Source organism: Meles meles, chromosome 15, assembly GCF_922984935.1.
Source record: "Meles meles chromosome 15, mMelMel3.1 paternal haplotype, whole genome shotgun sequence".
NCBI lineage: Eukaryota > Metazoa > Chordata > Mammalia > Carnivora > Mustelidae > Meles > Meles meles.
In genome coordinates, this window is record NC_060080.1 from 29,655,945 (window position 1) to 29,673,368 (window position 17,424).

General features: G+C 46.0%; 1 protein-coding gene across 3 annotated transcripts in view; it reads left to right on the top strand.

Moving 5' to 3' along the window:
- Window positions 1-17,424, top strand: part of VIT (vitrin) — a 98,579-nt gene that overhangs the window by 28,671 nt on the left and 52,484 nt on the right. For all 3 annotated transcript variants that reach the window (XM_045979414.1, XM_045979415.1, XM_045979416.1), the window contains exons 3-4: window positions 2,145-2,210; window positions 15,592-15,748. In XM_045979414.1, the coding sequence (XP_045835370.1) occupies window positions 2,145-2,210; window positions 15,592-15,748 (223 nt within the window). The remainder of the gene's footprint in view (window positions 1-2,144; window positions 2,211-15,591; window positions 15,749-17,424) is intronic.

Consider the following 17,424-nt stretch of genomic DNA (forward strand, 5'->3'; position numbering starts at 1 on the left):
CAGGACACTCACATCCACCCAAACCCCAGAAGTAAATAACACCTCAAAAATGTCTGCCTTCATTCCACTTGGCTAGACCTGTGGTTCCCACTCAGTTCTCTTTCATGTGTCTGTTCTCGCAGGACACGCTACGTCAGCTGTCCGGCCTCAGCTCATGCTACTGCTCAAAACTGGGGATAATTCAGGAGCTGCGTCATGGGTACAGAATAGCTAGATAATCACAAGATAAATAACAATTTTCTCTTTTTTTAAGATTTTATTTATTTATTTGTTAGACAGAGATCACAAGTAGGCAGAGAGGCAGGCAGAGAGAGAGGGGGAAGCAGGCTCCCCACTGAGCAGAGAGCCCCAAACGGAGCTCTATCCCAGGATGCCGGGACTACGACCTGAGCTGAAGGCAGAGGCTTTAACCCACTGAGCCACCCAGGCGCCCCTAAATAACAATTTTCTTAACAAACCCAGGTGGCATTTTCCCCCAAAGGTAGTTACTAATCAAGAATTCCTAAGTCCATTTATATCTAAATTAAACATCTGTGTTGTCACACACACACACACACACACACCACGAAGTAGAATGCCTATTTTGATTACTCTATCACCTTATATTTACCTCTGGAGTCGCAACCCTACCCAGAAAGTGAGTTTCTCAAAAAAAAAAAAAAAAAAAAAAAGTGGCTAAAATAGGAGCATGTTAAGCAGTGGATAAGGTAGAAGACGCATGGAGAGAGAAAGAAGAAGAATGGAGCATTGGTTAGCTTTTTGAAAGGAAAACATTGTTTTTCCATCTTCAGGTAGAACTAGCATCCGTACAGAGACGTGAGCATTTTCAGATACTACTAATAAAAAAAAAAAAAATGCTATGAGAAATGTTCACAATACATACCAAAATTCTAAGTGGGTCTCTGTTTCAGACAAGAAATCTTATTCAGAAATTTATTTAAAGGAAATAACAAAGGATCAGGGCAAAGAGGAAGCTATTTATATTAAGTCAGAAGATGACTAAATTATGGTACATCCATATTGTACAATACTTTTCAGGCCCTCAAAATTACTGTGAGAGGAGCATTTAATGACAAGAAAAAATGTCTGTATATATCCTTAAGTAGAAATAAGTTACAAAACATTGTAAACAGAGTGAGCTTGATAAAATGCTTGTTTAAAAAAAGCACCTGCGTGAATATGTATACATATAGAAAAAATGAAAATATTGTATCTTTTGTGTCCATCTATGTTTTCTATAATGTTCCTAGTGTTTTTTACATTCTTCTGTGAGGAACAAGTCCTATTCTGGTAATAAGAAAAAAATGGTCAGTGCTCTTCTTTAAGAACACAAGGCTCAAGCTGGTACTGCGACTTTGAACTAAAAAGGAGAAAGAGTTCTCCCTTCTTCCTCTGCTGTGGTACTTCCTCAAGAGAGCAGTATCCAAAAGCTGTTCTGCTCCTGTTTCTGAGGAGGAAGGTCAACTACCTGCAGTTGGCCTTGACGGGGCCCAGAAGCAGGCGCTGGTACAGCGGACAACCAGGGGACCCTCTGGTCACCCCTCAGCCCCCCGTGACCAGTCCCCCTCTTCTCCCCAGCCCGCTCTCTCCTTGTCTTCCCTTCCTAGACAGCCCTCCCCTGAGGCTTTCTACATATCCCCTCCGTTCTACCTTCCTTATCTCCCTCACATGCACGCACGCATGCGCCTGTATGCGCACGCATATACACGCACGCATGCGCAGTGCTCTGGCCAGTTTGAAATTAGCCATTTGGAAACTCCGTGTGGCACAGAGGAGAGAGTTGAAGAAGGCCCTGGTGCTCACCCTACCTCTATCATTTATTTCTGGCACCAAGCAAATGAGTGGACTTCTCAGGCCCCCCATTTCCTCTTTTAGGGACCAGAGAGGGCAGACTCAGCGTGGTGAAATGCAAAGCAGCAAAAGAGGACAGGTGCCCAGAAGGTGTTTTTGGAAGGCTCCCCCAGCAGCGGCCAGGAAAAGTGCACAAACATCCATCTTATTTCCCTAATCTTCATTTAAGGGAACATTAGTTCCACCGATGAGACTATTTTAACATGTGATGGAAGCGATGATAAGGGTCAAAAGAGAGAAAGTGTTTGGGTAATATGATATTAATTAGATTTTCTTTCATTTTCTCCATGTAGTTTTGCTGGCGACTGGAATACACTCAAATAAAGACATGACCAAGAAGATCAAAAGGCCCAAGTTCAGTAAGTAAAATTGCAATTCCTCATTAGCATAAGGTTTGTGTCTCTCATGTAGAGGGCTATTATACTTGTTTCAGATAATCTGGAAGGTTTGGGGGCTTTTTTGACTTTACTTCAGTTGTTTTGCATTCAGACCGATGAGTAATTATTATTTATCACCTTCTTCATCCCAAAAAGCATTTGAGAGAGGAGTGCTGATTTTAGGTGAAAGATCTGTGGTTCCACTATATTGGAGCATTTCAAAATGCACATACAAAGACCGGGCAACACTATGTCTCTATGGCTAAGCTGGAGTAGGTATTTTCTTGCCATTGAAATGTCAATTCCCCATAACAGAAAATTCTGTCTAGCTAATACAAGTCTGCCCTCCTTCCGGCATGCTCTGGGATCAGAAGGTAAATCTCATAGCAAAGCCCAGAAGGTTTCACACCTAATCAGTGGATAGAGGAAAAATAAATTTCATTTTTGGATGGCATATCACTTAAGATTAGATGACAGGGAATCTAGAATAACAACTTCTTGAGTAAGACTGAAGTTTTCTTTCTCTTTCCTATGAACATAGTCAGTCTGGGCTTTTAGGGAATCTTCACAATCTTCAGGGATCCAGACTCCTTCTACCTGTTTTCCGCAACATGCCTCTCAACTCACTGTCCAAAATGGGTGCCTCAGCTCCATCCATCATGTCCATGTTCCAGTTGGCAGGAAGGGATGAAGAAGGATGCATACCCATCCCTTTAAAGATAAGTCCAGGAAATCAAATACACCACTTCTATTTAAATATCGCTAGCCAGTATTAAGGGAGAATGGGAAATGTCTTGATTTCAAGCATCCACATGCCTAAGCTAAAAAAGTAGGGGGTTATATTACAGGAAAGGAGGAAGAATGGATATTGGAAAATCACTAGTAGGATGAGACATAGATGGAAAGGCTCACGTTCAAGTGCTATAAGCACACTGAGATACCTGGTCCTAAATTTGTAGATTTGATGGAGCCCTAAGTTAAAGCATATTTATAAAGGGCCATAAAAGAAATGCCATAGATATAGTTAATGTTCTGTGCTCTCTACAACTGAAACTTCTTTATAGGCATTAAATTTAGATGCTTGAAATCAGCGACATTAATAATCCGGAATATAAGAAAGATATTTGCTTCACATACCATTCTTTTTTCCTTCTGCTCCTTTAAACCCTCCATGTGGGATTTCCTGTTGAAGTGAGACCAAAAGGGCAGCCAGCCACAGCCTCCAAGCCTAAAATACTAAAAAGGAATCAGTTGCTTATTTATTCCTGTCATTACCAAGAGCCAAGAGAATCAGCCCAGGGCCAGATGTGTGTTCAAAACAATGACTGGGTTAATATGGAGACAAATGCACACCCAAGTATGAATTCCTTTGGGCTGTTTCCAGTATCTTCATTAACTCATATACAAAAATCATGAAAGGTTCCATGATTACCATGACAACGGTTTTCAGTGACTATGAAAGGCTGTGCTAAATGACCCAAGGGCAAACCTCTTTGAGAGATCTCAAATGGATTGAGTTCCTGATATGCTAAATTCTAACCTTACACTCAAAATCTCCCTGGTGATGCAGCACATTTGAATCAATAAATGCATGAGGCCTTTTCTCTAATTAGAAACCCTGGCACAATCATTAAATGCAGGGGGGTGGGGGAGGAGATACAATGAAGGTAATAGGATATTCCCAAACCATGGCAGTATCTGATTCTTTACCTCAGGAATATTTCCAACTGACAGTCTATAGCTTGAGGCCAAAGCAATTTTCATTTTTTCTTTTCAGTGTTGTCAGTCTGCCATTGGGGTTGGTGACTTATGGCAAGGAGGCACGCCATTCATTCCTTTTACCTGGATTGGGTGCCCACCGAGTACCAGATACTATGCTAGACACCCAAATACAACAGCGATTGAGACCTTTGCCCTCGCAAAACTCAAAATCTAGGGAGAAAGAAAGACAAGTCACCAGGCAGCTAAAGGTACTCCAAGAAAATGGAGAAGAAGGTGTATATCTGGGAGGGCTTCCTGGAGGAAGTGGCACACTTACACTGATAATATGAAGACCAAATAGGTATAGATCAGGCAAAGATGAGGAGCAAAGAGTGTTACAAGCAGAGAGAAAACAGAATGCCCAAGGCCTGAACGAGTTAAAAAGTGTCAAATATGACTGAAATCTACAGTAGGACACGAATGTGTTGAGATAAGAGATGGAGGGATCAGCAGGTGTCAGATTGTGGAGAGCTTTGTTACCATGTCCAGGAATCTGGGCTTCCTCATGAGGGCAATGGGAATATCTCCATGCGGGTTATATTGGTTGCAATCAGCATAAATCCAAAAGGGATTTTTGCAGGATATGGAGCGGCTCATGGTTTGGCAGCTACAACTCACTGAAACTGTACATCAGATGAAAAGAACTCAAGAATCAGTTCCTCTGCGTCTTTCCACATGTCTGCCTCACTGTCTCTCTCCCCTCTCCCTGTCCCTCCCTGTCTCCCTCTCCCCTGCTCTTCCCTCCCCTCCCCGCCCCGGACTCTGTGTACACTGCGTCTCTCAGTACTGAGTCCACATTCCTGGAAGAGAGAACCTCATTGCATCATCCCAGGCTGCAGGGTGGTTCTCAGAGAAGAGTAAGCTGGTTAGGGTTGTGCTGGGGAAATAAGACCATCCTGCCAACAAAAAAAAAAAACCCTCCCTGCCAAGAAATGAAGAGAGAGGAGAGACAATGCCATTTGTTAGTGAGAAAAAGCATAGAGATTTGCACACATACACAGGTACAGCGAAAGTGTCTACCAAGTCTGAATGGCATTTCACACAAAGGTGTCCCGTGAAGGGGGAGACAGAACAATTACGTCTTCTCTTATCTCCTTGAGAGACGAAGGCACGTGGGTCGTACCTGTCTCCCATATGCCTGGGCGCCCCTGAACTCCTGCTGGAGCTAATATCACCATTTTACTCTAAGAGCTGACATCTCACCATGTATCTTACAGGGAGCTGCTAATGGTTTTAAGCAGAAAAGGGAAATCATAAAAGCCAGGCTTTAAACAAACCAGTTTGGCCTCAGTGTGAGAACAGCTGGGGCCCGTGTCCCTCAGTTCCTGAACGGGCAGCACCGGCAGCACCTGCGACCTTCTGGGGGATCCCCTCCTCCAACCCCAGCCGGGACTGCGGGGATCAGAAGCACTGGGGCTGGGGCCCAGCTCTCCGGGTCTTAGCGAGCCCTCCAGGAACTCCAGTGCCTGCTGACATCCGCAAACCCACGCATCAGAGAGCCATCCCAGGTCAGGGCTTCTTCCATGTACGGTGGTAAAATCACAGGTACTCTTCAGTGCCCTCCAACCTCTCGTCTAGCCAGCCCTCCACTGGCCCCAGTGTCCCTGCAAGATGAAGGGTCCTGACCACCCAGAGGACTGAAGGTGAAGTAACAAGAAGAAAGTGATCCGAGAGTTCTAGTCAGTGGACACCGGCCCCTACAAGGCATGCGGCACGGCTCTTAACTCTTGAGGATCTAGTGCCCGACACCCGGTGCCATGAGCTGGCAGAACCAGATTGGAAATGCAGGTCTGTGTGAGGTTCTAGCCCGTAGGCTCTTCCCGGTGCCTCCTACCAAGACAGAAATGAAGTCCCTGCTGCGTGGAGGTCAAGGGGCTGTGGGATGATCGGGGATGACTGAAAGGGAAATAGAGTAGAGGAGATGTGGAGATAGCAGGAAAGGAGGCACCAGCATGGGTATCTTCCTTCCTGAAGCCATACACCATGCGAGTTTGTTTCCTTGTACAAGTAGAGTCACATTGCTGTAGGCAACGGTCACATTCTCTCCCCCATACTTCTTTTTTTTTTATTTCTGTTTCTTCTCATCTCCTTTCCCTTTTCCATTTTTTTGGTCTGCCCATGGTCTTCCCAGAGGCCCTCATAGATATCACTCAGCTCCACTGGGGGCTGATTGGACAGGAAGGTAGTACATATAGAAAATAAGCTGGCATGGGGGGATTTACAAAAGGGGAAGCAAAGAGGAAAGAGACGAAGGAAGGAAGGAAAGAAGAGAGGGGAAGGAAAGGAAAAGGGAAGGGAAAGGAAGGGAAGGAAAGGAACAAGTTCTTACAAATCTTTCCTTCCACTTACCATTCATTTCAAGCTAATACTTTGCTTTCCCATGCACAGTTTGTTTTGGGCAAAATGTTATTCCACCATATTTGGCTGATCACCACCTCATTTTCTAAATCAAATTAAGTCGGACTCCAAACTGCCCATTTTCAGGGGCTGAGAAAGTAAAATTCCATCATTCCAGGGGCTTCCTCTTTCCCTGAGCCCAGCTGCTGGAAGCCTTGTGCAGTCTGCAACACCCAGGGAGTTCCCCTGCACTGCTCCATGTCCAAGCCCACGTTACTTGCAGAAGTTGGGTACCCCATTGTTTCCTGAGTGCTGGCATCTTGGGGAAGATGGGGAAGTCCCATACCCACGGCTTCACCCTGAGGGGCACCACACCAGGTATTGCTCCAAGATGAGGCTCCTCCAAGGTCACTGATGGGGAACAGGCTCATTTGCCTTACTGGGACCTACCTGCCCACTCTTCCCAATCTTAGAAGACCATTCCCTCTCCATCACTCTTTGGGCTGACCAAGCCCAGTGCCCTCAAACAAGGGGGATCTGGAGAGACTAATTCCTAATGCCTGAGGGAGAGTTTTCTTTGGGCAACTCTGCCCTTTTCTCTTGCAACCTTGAGTTCCAGAGGTGTTTGAAGACGAATGCCTGACTACCTTCTTAGAACAGTACGAGGGGAAAAATAAAATGAAGATAAACCCAAGTTAATGTCTCAATAAATTAACCTGCTGGTAAAGTTCACCATACTACACAAAATGAGAGTTTCACCAAGTTTATTTTTAGAGATTTTTCCAGGTTCTCATTTCCCTGTTAAGTTTCGGAGCCCTGGAGCTGACCTTCCTTGGAGGCACATTAGTGGTGGGTTTAGTCAGTACAAACCTGTTCGAGCATTTTCCAACAAATGACCAAAATATGGCTGCATTTGTCTTGATTATGGGAGACCACAAATAATGATTAAAGGGTGTAGGTATTTCATAACACTGTTCTCCAAAGGCAGTCATGATACCTTATGGATTTCAAGGATTAACTTCATTTGTGTGTAGATTATGTGTTCAAAAAAGGCGTCCTTTTCAATTCATGAATATTTCAGCCCACACTAAAATAAACACATCCTGTGTTTGCCTTTAAATTCTGTCCACCAACAACTCTCGAACAATCCCTGCCCATCAGTGCCTATAGAGAAAAAAAAGCTTTTAAGTTATCAAATCTCAGGAAGTGCCAGAAGAGCCTCAGAAGGAATGGCTTCAGTGCAGAGCGGGTGCAGATGAGGGGAGAGCCACAGGACGATCAACTCCATGGAACGCGTTACCGGCTTGCCAGGGCACAGTCTCTCTGACTTCAGTTAGCACTTAATCTGGCGTCAGATAAAGTCATGCTTTATGTCTCACTTTCTGGACCCAATTCCCATTGCCAGAGCACACACTAACCTAGTTTAGATGGCTCCTGTGTGCGCTGCCCTTCCTCTGCTCTGTACTTATCACCCATTCTTTTTAAAAAAATATTACTTTTATTTATTTGCTGGAGAGAGAGAGAGAGAGAGTGAGCACGTGCACAAACGGGGGAGCGGCAGGCAGAGGGAGAAGCAGGCTCCCCACTGAGCAAGGAGCCCGATACGAAGCAACATGAAGACCTTATTAGTGTTCCTTGAGTATATGTTGAATGGATGGACAAATGAACAGCAAAAACAACAACAAAACCAGTATAAAATAAAGCAAAATGTGGTGATTATTACATAAGAATAACAAGGGATATATGAATAGGGTTCATACTGATTTCACGAAAGAGCATTAGAGGTAGGATGTGAACTCTAAGTAGAATTTTACAGACAGAGGTAAGTGGAGGGCTTTCCAGGTAGACTAAGCCCAGACATCCTGGGGAAAAAGTAGAAGATGAAGTCAGGGTATAGTGAGCAATGTGGTTGGTTTAAATGGGGGAGTCATGGGAGATGCAGCGAGGACGTGCATTAGGACTAGGCAAGGCCGTTCAGGGAAGCTTTATTCTTGGCCATTCATTGGACAGTGGGGACCCTCAGAGTCTTCAGAGCCCTCTACGTGATGAAGACAACAATCAGCAAGATAAACACAGCAGGATATTCTCCGTAGGCAGTGAAGCTACATTCTGAAATATTTCCACTACGTTTGAGCCTATTGAAATAGTCTTAGCTTGTGCTGAAATGTACAACCTTTTATTCACATAGTTCTCTCCAATAAGTTAACCTTAATACCTTGTCAGGCATGGAAAAATCTTTGCAATCAACCTTGAAAGGTTGATGATTCCCAGCGGTACTGCCTTGGGCATGAAGAGGTAATTGTTCTGGGACTTGGTTATTTAGTGATTGGACACTGATGAAGAAGAGATCTACAGCTTTAGGCAGTTGTTGGATTCGAGTCTAACATGCACAGAACTTCTTGAGTAGGTTCATGTGTTGTTGGCTGCAGCAACATGTAAGTCATGCCCAGCGTGTACTAGCTTCTCCGACACCTGGTGCCAGCACCCGTGCGTCCTCCACACAGATCGGTGTGTGTGCCCTTTCTCAGACCATGAAAAAGGAAGAGGATTAACTTCCTAGACCTCCTTCTGGGTTCTGAGAAGCGAGGTACATTTTTTTTTAGCTGAGGAAACGACCATGGCAGTTCTCAGGAATAACAGGAAAACAATGGGATAAATGCGGCAGATGCGCGCGCGTGCGTACCACACAAAGTGTGTGCGTACATACACGTGACCTACATGCAAGAAATAGTGACCTGCTGATGGTTGTCAGTGATCATTGAGTTCAGAAAAGTCCTGCAGGATGAGAATAGGGAACAGCACTTTAACTCTTTCTCTTCAGCTATGGAAGCAGCAGCCCCATGGAGGCGGTAAAGTCTTGGCTTTAGAGCCAGAGGGCCTGACTTCAGGTCCTCCTTCTGCCACTTACTTGGTACCTGGGCTTGAGCAAGTCGATTCACTTCTCTGAAATAGAGAAACAATGTACTTCTCAAGGTTTCGTAAGGGTCAAGTGAAAAAATGTGTACTAGAGTCCTTTGTGAACTAGAAATAGGTTGCTTTTAGAGACACAAATTTTGCAGCTGTGTTGCCACAGGTAGATGAGCCTCTGCTCTCCAGTCACTCCTTCATCATGGTCCTTCCATGGCACGTGGATAAAGGTATCGTCTCAAGCCTGGTTAGAAGGACCAAACTTCACAGACTTTTTGAGGTGTTTAGATCTTGAGCTTGGAGTTACTTGTTGAGGCATGCGCTCTCTACTGGGTCTGTCCTCATAAACAATTTCCATCATATGTCTTATGTTTCCCTCAACTGTTGCTTCATATAGTCTTCTTGAGAAATTCATGACCAGAGGGAAATATTTCTTTGGCCCCCCGTGGCTTCACAGCTTGGCAAGTCTTGGCTCAGGTGAGAGCATGGGACTGTGTTGGAACCAGACACCAGAGTTCAAACCCAGCCCCACCATGAACGAACGCTATAATTTCATCATCCCAGTGTCAGTGTGGCTGCTGTGGATCCTCAAATGCCAGATTAAACCTGTGTAAATACCAATTCTATAATCTTTTCAGAAGTCTGGAGCATGCTCCATGATTTCTGGAGAATCTGCAACGTACTTCCTCACGATTTCTCTACCTAGTCACTCCTGTGCTCCCGCGGCCTTCCTGTTTTACCTTGCCCTGTGACTCGGCTACTTTACTAACTCCTACAAGAAACTTCCCTGCATCTGATATTCTATCATATTTTGGAGACTTTAATACAGATTTTCTAAGACCAACAGAAGAGGTCACCTCACAGGGTGTAAAATCTTCTTCACCCACTGCTCATTCCGCCCTCACCCTCCCTCCCTCCCTATCTCATGCCCCACCTGCTCTCTCCTGACTAACAAGCCATTTTATGGGTAGATGCTTCTCCTTGCCTCTTTGAAGAATTCAGCCCATACACAGGCCCTTGAAGTTCAGCCTCTATCCCAAGTAGGCTTCTCAAGAAAATTCTGAGAAAAACTAATGTGTAGTCCTGAAAAGAGTGTTAGCAAGACATCTTGGTTGTAGCGGGATTATTAATTCATCTAATCCTCACATGATTTGGTGCCTGCTTACCTCCCAGACTCTATCATAGACCTCTCTCTCCCTCGTCCACTGTTCTCTGCACACCCTGGTCTCTTTTATGTTCTTCAAACCACCAACCCCATTCCCACATCAGGGTTTTGCCCTGGTTCTTCTTTCTGTTGGGGTGGGGGTGGGGGTCCTTCTTCTAGGCCTTTGCTAGCTAGCACCTTCTCATCACCAAGTACCAGTGGTAGGAGATTAAGTAGACAGGAGTACAGAGACCAATCCTTTGGGGCCTTGTAGACCATCTCAAGGACCTTGAATATCATCCTAAGGGTTTTAAGCAGGAGATTGATGAAAAGTGATTACTTTTTTTTTTTTTCACACTGGCTGCCCAATAGAGAAATGACTGGGGCAAAGGGAAGGCCAACATGGAAGGAAGAAGACAAGATACCAGACTATTATGTTAACAGTCCAGACAGGAAATGTTGGTGACTTGAACTAATATGGAGGTAGAGAGGAAAAAGCTTCAGAAATAAAACTAACAGGATTTGCTAATGAACTGGTTTCATTCATTCAGCATTCTTTTTTTTTTTTTTTTAAGGTTTTATTCATTTATTTAAGAGAGAGGGCACATATGCAAGCAAGGAGGAGGGAGAGATGGGGAGGGAAAGAATCTCAAGAAGACTCCCCACTGAGCATGAAGCCTGATGTGGGGTTCAATCTCATGAACCCGAGATCATGACCTGAGCCAAAACCAGGAGTCAGATGCTTAACCGACTGATCTACACAGTCGCCCCTCAGCAGACATTCTTGATCAGCAGTAAATAAAATAGACAAAAATCCCTACTTTGTGGAGTACATATTCTAGTAGATGACTGAAGGTACAAGTGAAACTGGGACCTTGAAAAGTACTAGCATTTAAACAGATAAAAGGAAAAAGTGTTCCAGGTGTCAGAAATGATCCAAGCCAACTTTGCAAGGTACTATGCATTTGAGAAGTACCAGGAACGATACTGGCAAGCCCAGAAGTCTGTGGAGGGGACTATGGAAAGACCTTAAAGATTTTAGAATTTTTTCACAGGTAGCAAAAAGGTATTGATGGTTTTTACCCAGAGATTCAAGGTGGTTGAGGACTGTTTAAGAAAAATGGGAAAGAATGTTTTTGCAAAAGAAGTCGCTATAAAGGAAAGAGTACCATGATTTGGTCATTGGGTGTCAGGATCAGAGATAAGGAAACATTCATCTTCAAATTTTATTTAATGGTCATTTTTGTTTCATTAAATTAACATTTTTTATAATTCTCTTAAAATGGGATTTTGCTCTAGTTTAATATCACAGTCTAACAAAATCAAATTTCACACCAAAACTACTTATGCATAAGTATTTTTATGTTGTAACAATTCTTCCTCATAAGCAGCCTGGAGGCGAGCTTACAATGGCTTTCTCTTAAATGATTAGGAAATCTGCTTTCCAAAACATGCATAGCTTGCCTGGGATCAGCAGAAAGATGAATGGAAAACGAGTATTCCCTTTGATATTGCCTGCTATGTCACTGGCTTATTGTATGAGACATCACCCAGTCTGATACCCCACCACCTGATCCATTATTAGATCAGGCAGGAGACCCAACCTGGGCAGAAGCATGTACGGTCCTGTCTCTAAGATTTCAGGGTTGCATGAAATAGTGGCTCAGACACTACCAGTTTTGCCCAGGGACCCTCCGAGATCCATACAGCAATCACAGGACCTCAGGGAGCAGCATCTAAAGGTCCTCTTTTAGTTCTAACCATCTGGGTTGCAAGTGGTTCTCTTTTGCCTGTGGCTGGTGCCAAAGGCCTCCAGGAAAAGTCTTTGGCAGATTCTGTGATGCTTTAATGTTGAGCTCTGTCATGAAAGTGATAGCGACCATGAGAAGGCAAGCATCCTATGAGGGAGAAGAAGAGCACGTGGCCAAGAACAGGTCTCTGGGCAGAGGTTCTATCCAAACAGCTCTGGGCAACCCCAGGATTTCTGTGACTTCAGCCCAGGGCTCTCTCTCTACCACGGCAACCGTCCACTCGGGAAGGAATGAGAGAGGCTCTTGCCTTGCTTTTCAAAAACATTCCTGGCTGGAAACCTTTTGACTTCTAACTAAGTTGTTTCCTGAGGTTAACAGCGGGGACACAGTGCCCCCAACCCCCAAACTCTGGCCATTTGCCACTTGTCTTCCTACTTCCCTTCAGACCTGAGGACAAAACCTCTTGAGCTGCCTTCATTTTGACTTGTCCTCTTATGGAAGCCTGATTTCTGCACGTGTGAGAGAATGCCCAGAGAAGGGCGAAGGGAGACACGAAAATGAACCTCAACAACGCAAAAGAAAGGAAAAGGAAGACCTAAGCTGTAGGATCGAATAGTTCAACAGTGTCCAGGGGAAATGCGAAAAGAAATCACTTCTTTGGGGCATTATGTGGATGGAGGAAAGATTCTCAGAATCTACAAGAAAACAGACGCCTTCACAAACAACCGGGGGATACTGGAAAGAACTTAACCCTGGTTTCCACGCTCAAGGAAGAGCGGCCAAAAAGACCAAGTGGCTGCTGCTTCCAGAGGCCAGATTCAGGCATTACACTTTCCAGTGATTTTGGCGATTACTTTTAATTAGCTCACTCTCTCCGGTTTAATTTTCTGTACCAATTTAACAAATACTTGACCTTTAGCCACACGTTGCCATTGCACCGTTTTTCCAAAGCACAGGAGCATATGCGCTTGATTTCGTTGTTCCTGCGAAGGGTCGAGTTAATTCACGGAGTTTACTAATCCAACTGGGTGCCGTTAAGGCAGATCTCATTAAAGGTACTATCAGGCCTTTGGAAAAACAGACCAAACAAAAACAAACACCCCTTAAGGGAAAGGGGAGCTTGATTAGCAGGAAGGAAATATTCCCATGTGACCTTTCCCCCTTGTCTTCTTAAACCAGCTCTTTCATGGAAAACCCCTTGCGTGAACTGTGAAAACCCTGAAGTCTTTCCAATACCTTGGATCCCTGTGTAATACTCATGCAGTAAACTTCTAGATTCCCCGCTTTTAACTTCTCCCCTCCAGAAAACTTGGGTTGACCTGCCAGCAGAGCCAAAACCTCTGGGAGCCGAAGTCACATCCACATTAAATCCCAGGTCACAGAGCCGGTCACCTCCTGGTTCAAATACCTGAGAACCAAGAAGGCAGCCTTCCCTCTTGTGTCCGTGGGAAGGAGCAGAGGCATTTGGGAGAAGGGACGTGGGGTGCAGAAGGGAAGGGGCGGGAGCTGAGCATGTCCAATTACACCCAGGGATCAATTAATTTCAGGAGAGATGACACTGGCGTCTTTAGGCCCCAAATTGTCTATATATATATATATATATATATATATATATATATATATATATTCTCTAAGGCTCAAAATAGTAAATGCAGCCTTGAGTATCAGGACTGAAAAGAATGAAAGATAAAAGGAACAGAGCTTTGGAGAGGAGGCCACCTGTGGTAGGGAGGAGAAAACCACAGGCTGCTCAGAGCACAGCGCTCGGCTTCTTAACGGAGACCACAAATTGTTTTAGCCTGTGATCAGACTCGGGGCCCCCCCACCCCCAGGAGAAGGGCTTCCACGCCGGCCCAGCCCTGCATGGCCAAGATCGGCTGGGAGGAGTGTTTAGGAAGAGAGCAGCACTTCTAACCTCACTTCTCCCTGTAGTCTAAGTGAAACGCGACTCTGCTCTGTTAGGGTACCTAAGGGTTAAAAAAAAAAAAAAAAGGAGTGTGCGTTTTGGATACAGCTGGAAGCCATTAACAACCCTGAGACCATCCCAGGAACCCAGTGAGAGGGTGGGTGGCCTGGCAGAGATCCTGGATCCCTGTGTGTAATCACCGGGCGGGGCTTTATTTCTCCCTCCCACCCAGCGCAGAAATCCCCTCTTCCACTGTTCAGTCCCTGCCCACAGGCTCCCCGCTCTCGCACGCTCGGCTGCAGGAGGCAGCACCTTCCTTCAGAGACAACCTCAGGCCCTAGAAAGTTCTTTGCAGAATGCGCCTCTGTGGAAAGTCTGCCCTTTCGTTTTCGCTTGGCGGCTGGTGTCACAGCACACAGCGGTCCTTACTTGGGAAGACAACGAGACCCCTGACCTCCTCCAGATTCTCACCTCCTTGTGGCCAAACAGCCCCGTCAGCCAGCGAGCCCTCCTGTCTGATGGTTTCAGGACTCCTCCTGAGCCTGCTTTCTCTCTCAACTGTGCTCAGGTTTCGGCGTCCCTTGTGAAGAACGGGGCCCAGAACAGAAGACATTGCTGGCTAGGAGGCCACCAGTTTGGTATCCTCTAGGAGGCTTTCCCTTCAGGAGTTTTGAGGGCCATTTTTTCAGGAAAGACACAGCTAGGCCCCCTTTCAGGTACTGCCACTAGAGAATCTACGCCACCTCATTCCCCGGGCAAGCTTTCCGCTAGAAGACGAGCCTGATGGACGGTGCTAGTCCACAATGGCTGCAACAAAGCCAAAAAGGAGACACGAAAGGATAAAGTTTCCTCTGGACGCTCGTTGGGGAGCTCCTCATATTCCGCCAAGTGTTGAGGGAGGTGACCTGGATCTGGGACCTGTTCTCTGGGACCGTGACCAAAGATCTCTCTCATGATCTGTCTCCCCTGTCCAAAAGCCTTTCCAGTGCGCCCCTCAGAACACAAGAACCGCTGCCTCCCTCACCTGGCCCAGGCCTCCTAACCCCGTCCTCCCGGCCAGCTCCAGCACAGGGGTCTGAGGCAGCCGGCCAACCTGGTCCTGGCCGCCGGGCCCCAGGCCCAGGCTCCCTCCAGTTACCCTTCCTGAAATGCCTTCTCTTTGTCCTGTACGGTGGTCTGAGGGGTCCCTCCTCTCCTGGGCTAGCTCCAGAGCTCCTGAAAAACCAGTGTTCTCCAGCCACAGGCTCAAGCGACATTTCTGATGCCTGGAGGTGGGTCTTTTCCCAGAGTTCTCCACTGCAGTTGTCTGCAGAAGCGCAAGAGTCCACCTCCACTTCCGCTCGCAGCAGGCTGAATGCTACGGGTGGTCACTGTTGTTCTTTTGGTCTGAGGAATGTCCTAATTATATCTTTGCTTTCATTATATGGGCAGGACCCCAGGTCAGCCCAGGCCCTGGCTTCTGGAGATGAGGTAGACGAGCAGTTATGACCCGACAGAGTCACACCAGGTATAAGCAGGGACCACAGGTGTAATTTTGACCTCGTTTTGCTTCCCCAGCTGTGCCCCAGGTCAACTGCGATGTCAAAGCTGGAAAGATAATCAATCCCGAGTTCGTCGTAAAATGCCCAGCGGGATGCCAAGACCCCCAATACCACGTTTATGGCACAGACATCTACGCCTCCTACTCCAGCGTGTGTGGCGCCGCAATTCACAGGTGGGTAGCTCCGAGCTGCTTCACAGCGAGTAGCCGGGCTGTGGGCAGGGAGCTCCCAGGGCTGGGTTCCCGGATTTAGCCAGCAACACTGTACACACGTAACGAGAGTCCTGTACTTGCTGTGGCAGCCCTATCCCGGGGGTTACACAGAAGCCACGTGTGGTCCCAGATCTCCTTTCACAGTGCTCTGTGGAAAGGACGCACTTCTCTTTACCTTTATTTTAAGGGGATGGAGAGGAGAATTCTATTCCCACAGATTCATGACAAGGAAACCAAAGTTCTCGGTAACCTAAAGCATGTTTTTTCTATCTGTATCTACTGAATGAGGAAATAAGAGGTTATAAGAAGTAATAATAAGTAATAAGTAATAATAAGATAATATAAATAAGAAGAAGAAGAAGAAGACTTCATAATAAAAAGTCCTGGAGGTTTGGAGAAGAAATGTCACAGCTGTGGTGATGGCCTGGAGATGAGTGGAACAGGCAAAGTGAGGAGGAGGGTGACAGGTGGTTCTGCTCGGTCAGCTGTTGGTTTGGGACCCAGGAAGGAGGACCAAAAGTAGGACATGCTTTGAACAAAGTCACTGCCTAAATGAAGAGAGGCAGAAGTGACCTTCACAGAATCCTCAGATGTCTTTTCACATCAGCTGGGAGTCCAGACCCAGGGGGATGCACGTTTACTTCCTGTCTCTGACGGTAAGGCTAACGTGTCCGTGTCGAGCCTCTCACTTGTGTCAGCTTATTCAGTCCTCACCGTTCTCTGTACCGTAGCCACTGCCGTTATCCACATCTTACAGATGGAGAGAGGCTGACTAGCTTTTCTAACACCACACGATTAAAAAGTATCCAAGTGGGGACTCGAACATAAGTCCATTGCCCATGCTCCTAACGGTCACTTTGAGACTGCTTTGGGACAGGACTCCTGAATCAACGCTCAGCCCCCAGATACAAAGTTTCTGAAGTATTCGGGCTTCAGGATCTTTTTCCTTCTCTTTACTTGCACACCAGTGAGGTGAGGGATCCATCGTCTCCCTGCCAGAGAGAGGGGGAAAGATGTAAAATTTCCTCCCTCTCCAAGGGTCTCATCAGTAGCTCTCAGAAATTTGGGGAAACAGCAAGAATGAAGTCTATGTGTAAACTGAGATTTAAGAATTCCTAGCAGAATCTGTTGGCCGTCCTCCTCTTCTCACTGCCGCCGAGGAGGGCTGATGAGCTGACTCATTTTCCGATGGGAGTAGAACTCTGAAGGCTCTATTATGGAGAAGTAGGGAAACAGTCAAGATAAACTACCCAAACCCTGTTTCTTAACCCCAGAATATGGAAAAAATACTTTGTTTTCATTCTGAAAGAAATTTCGTGCAAAAAAGGAAAGAGGTACACAAGTCTACCCATATGTGCGTGTGCATGAGTAAACACATGCCTGCTCCCACACAAATGTTTGCACATGAATGCTTGCACACATGAATCCTTACACATGTGTGTGCACGCCCGAACAGCTCCCACACCATAAACACTCCTCAGCCCGTGTCTGTGTGGATACTGATGTCTGCTAGAGGGGCCGAGCCTGTCTTAAGGTCACTGTATTTTTCCAGGGGCATCCAGAATGGTTGGCCCCTGCTTCCTCTGGCCCTTGCTGGCTCTGTCTTGCCTTTCTGTGTCTCCCAGGCAGGACAGAGT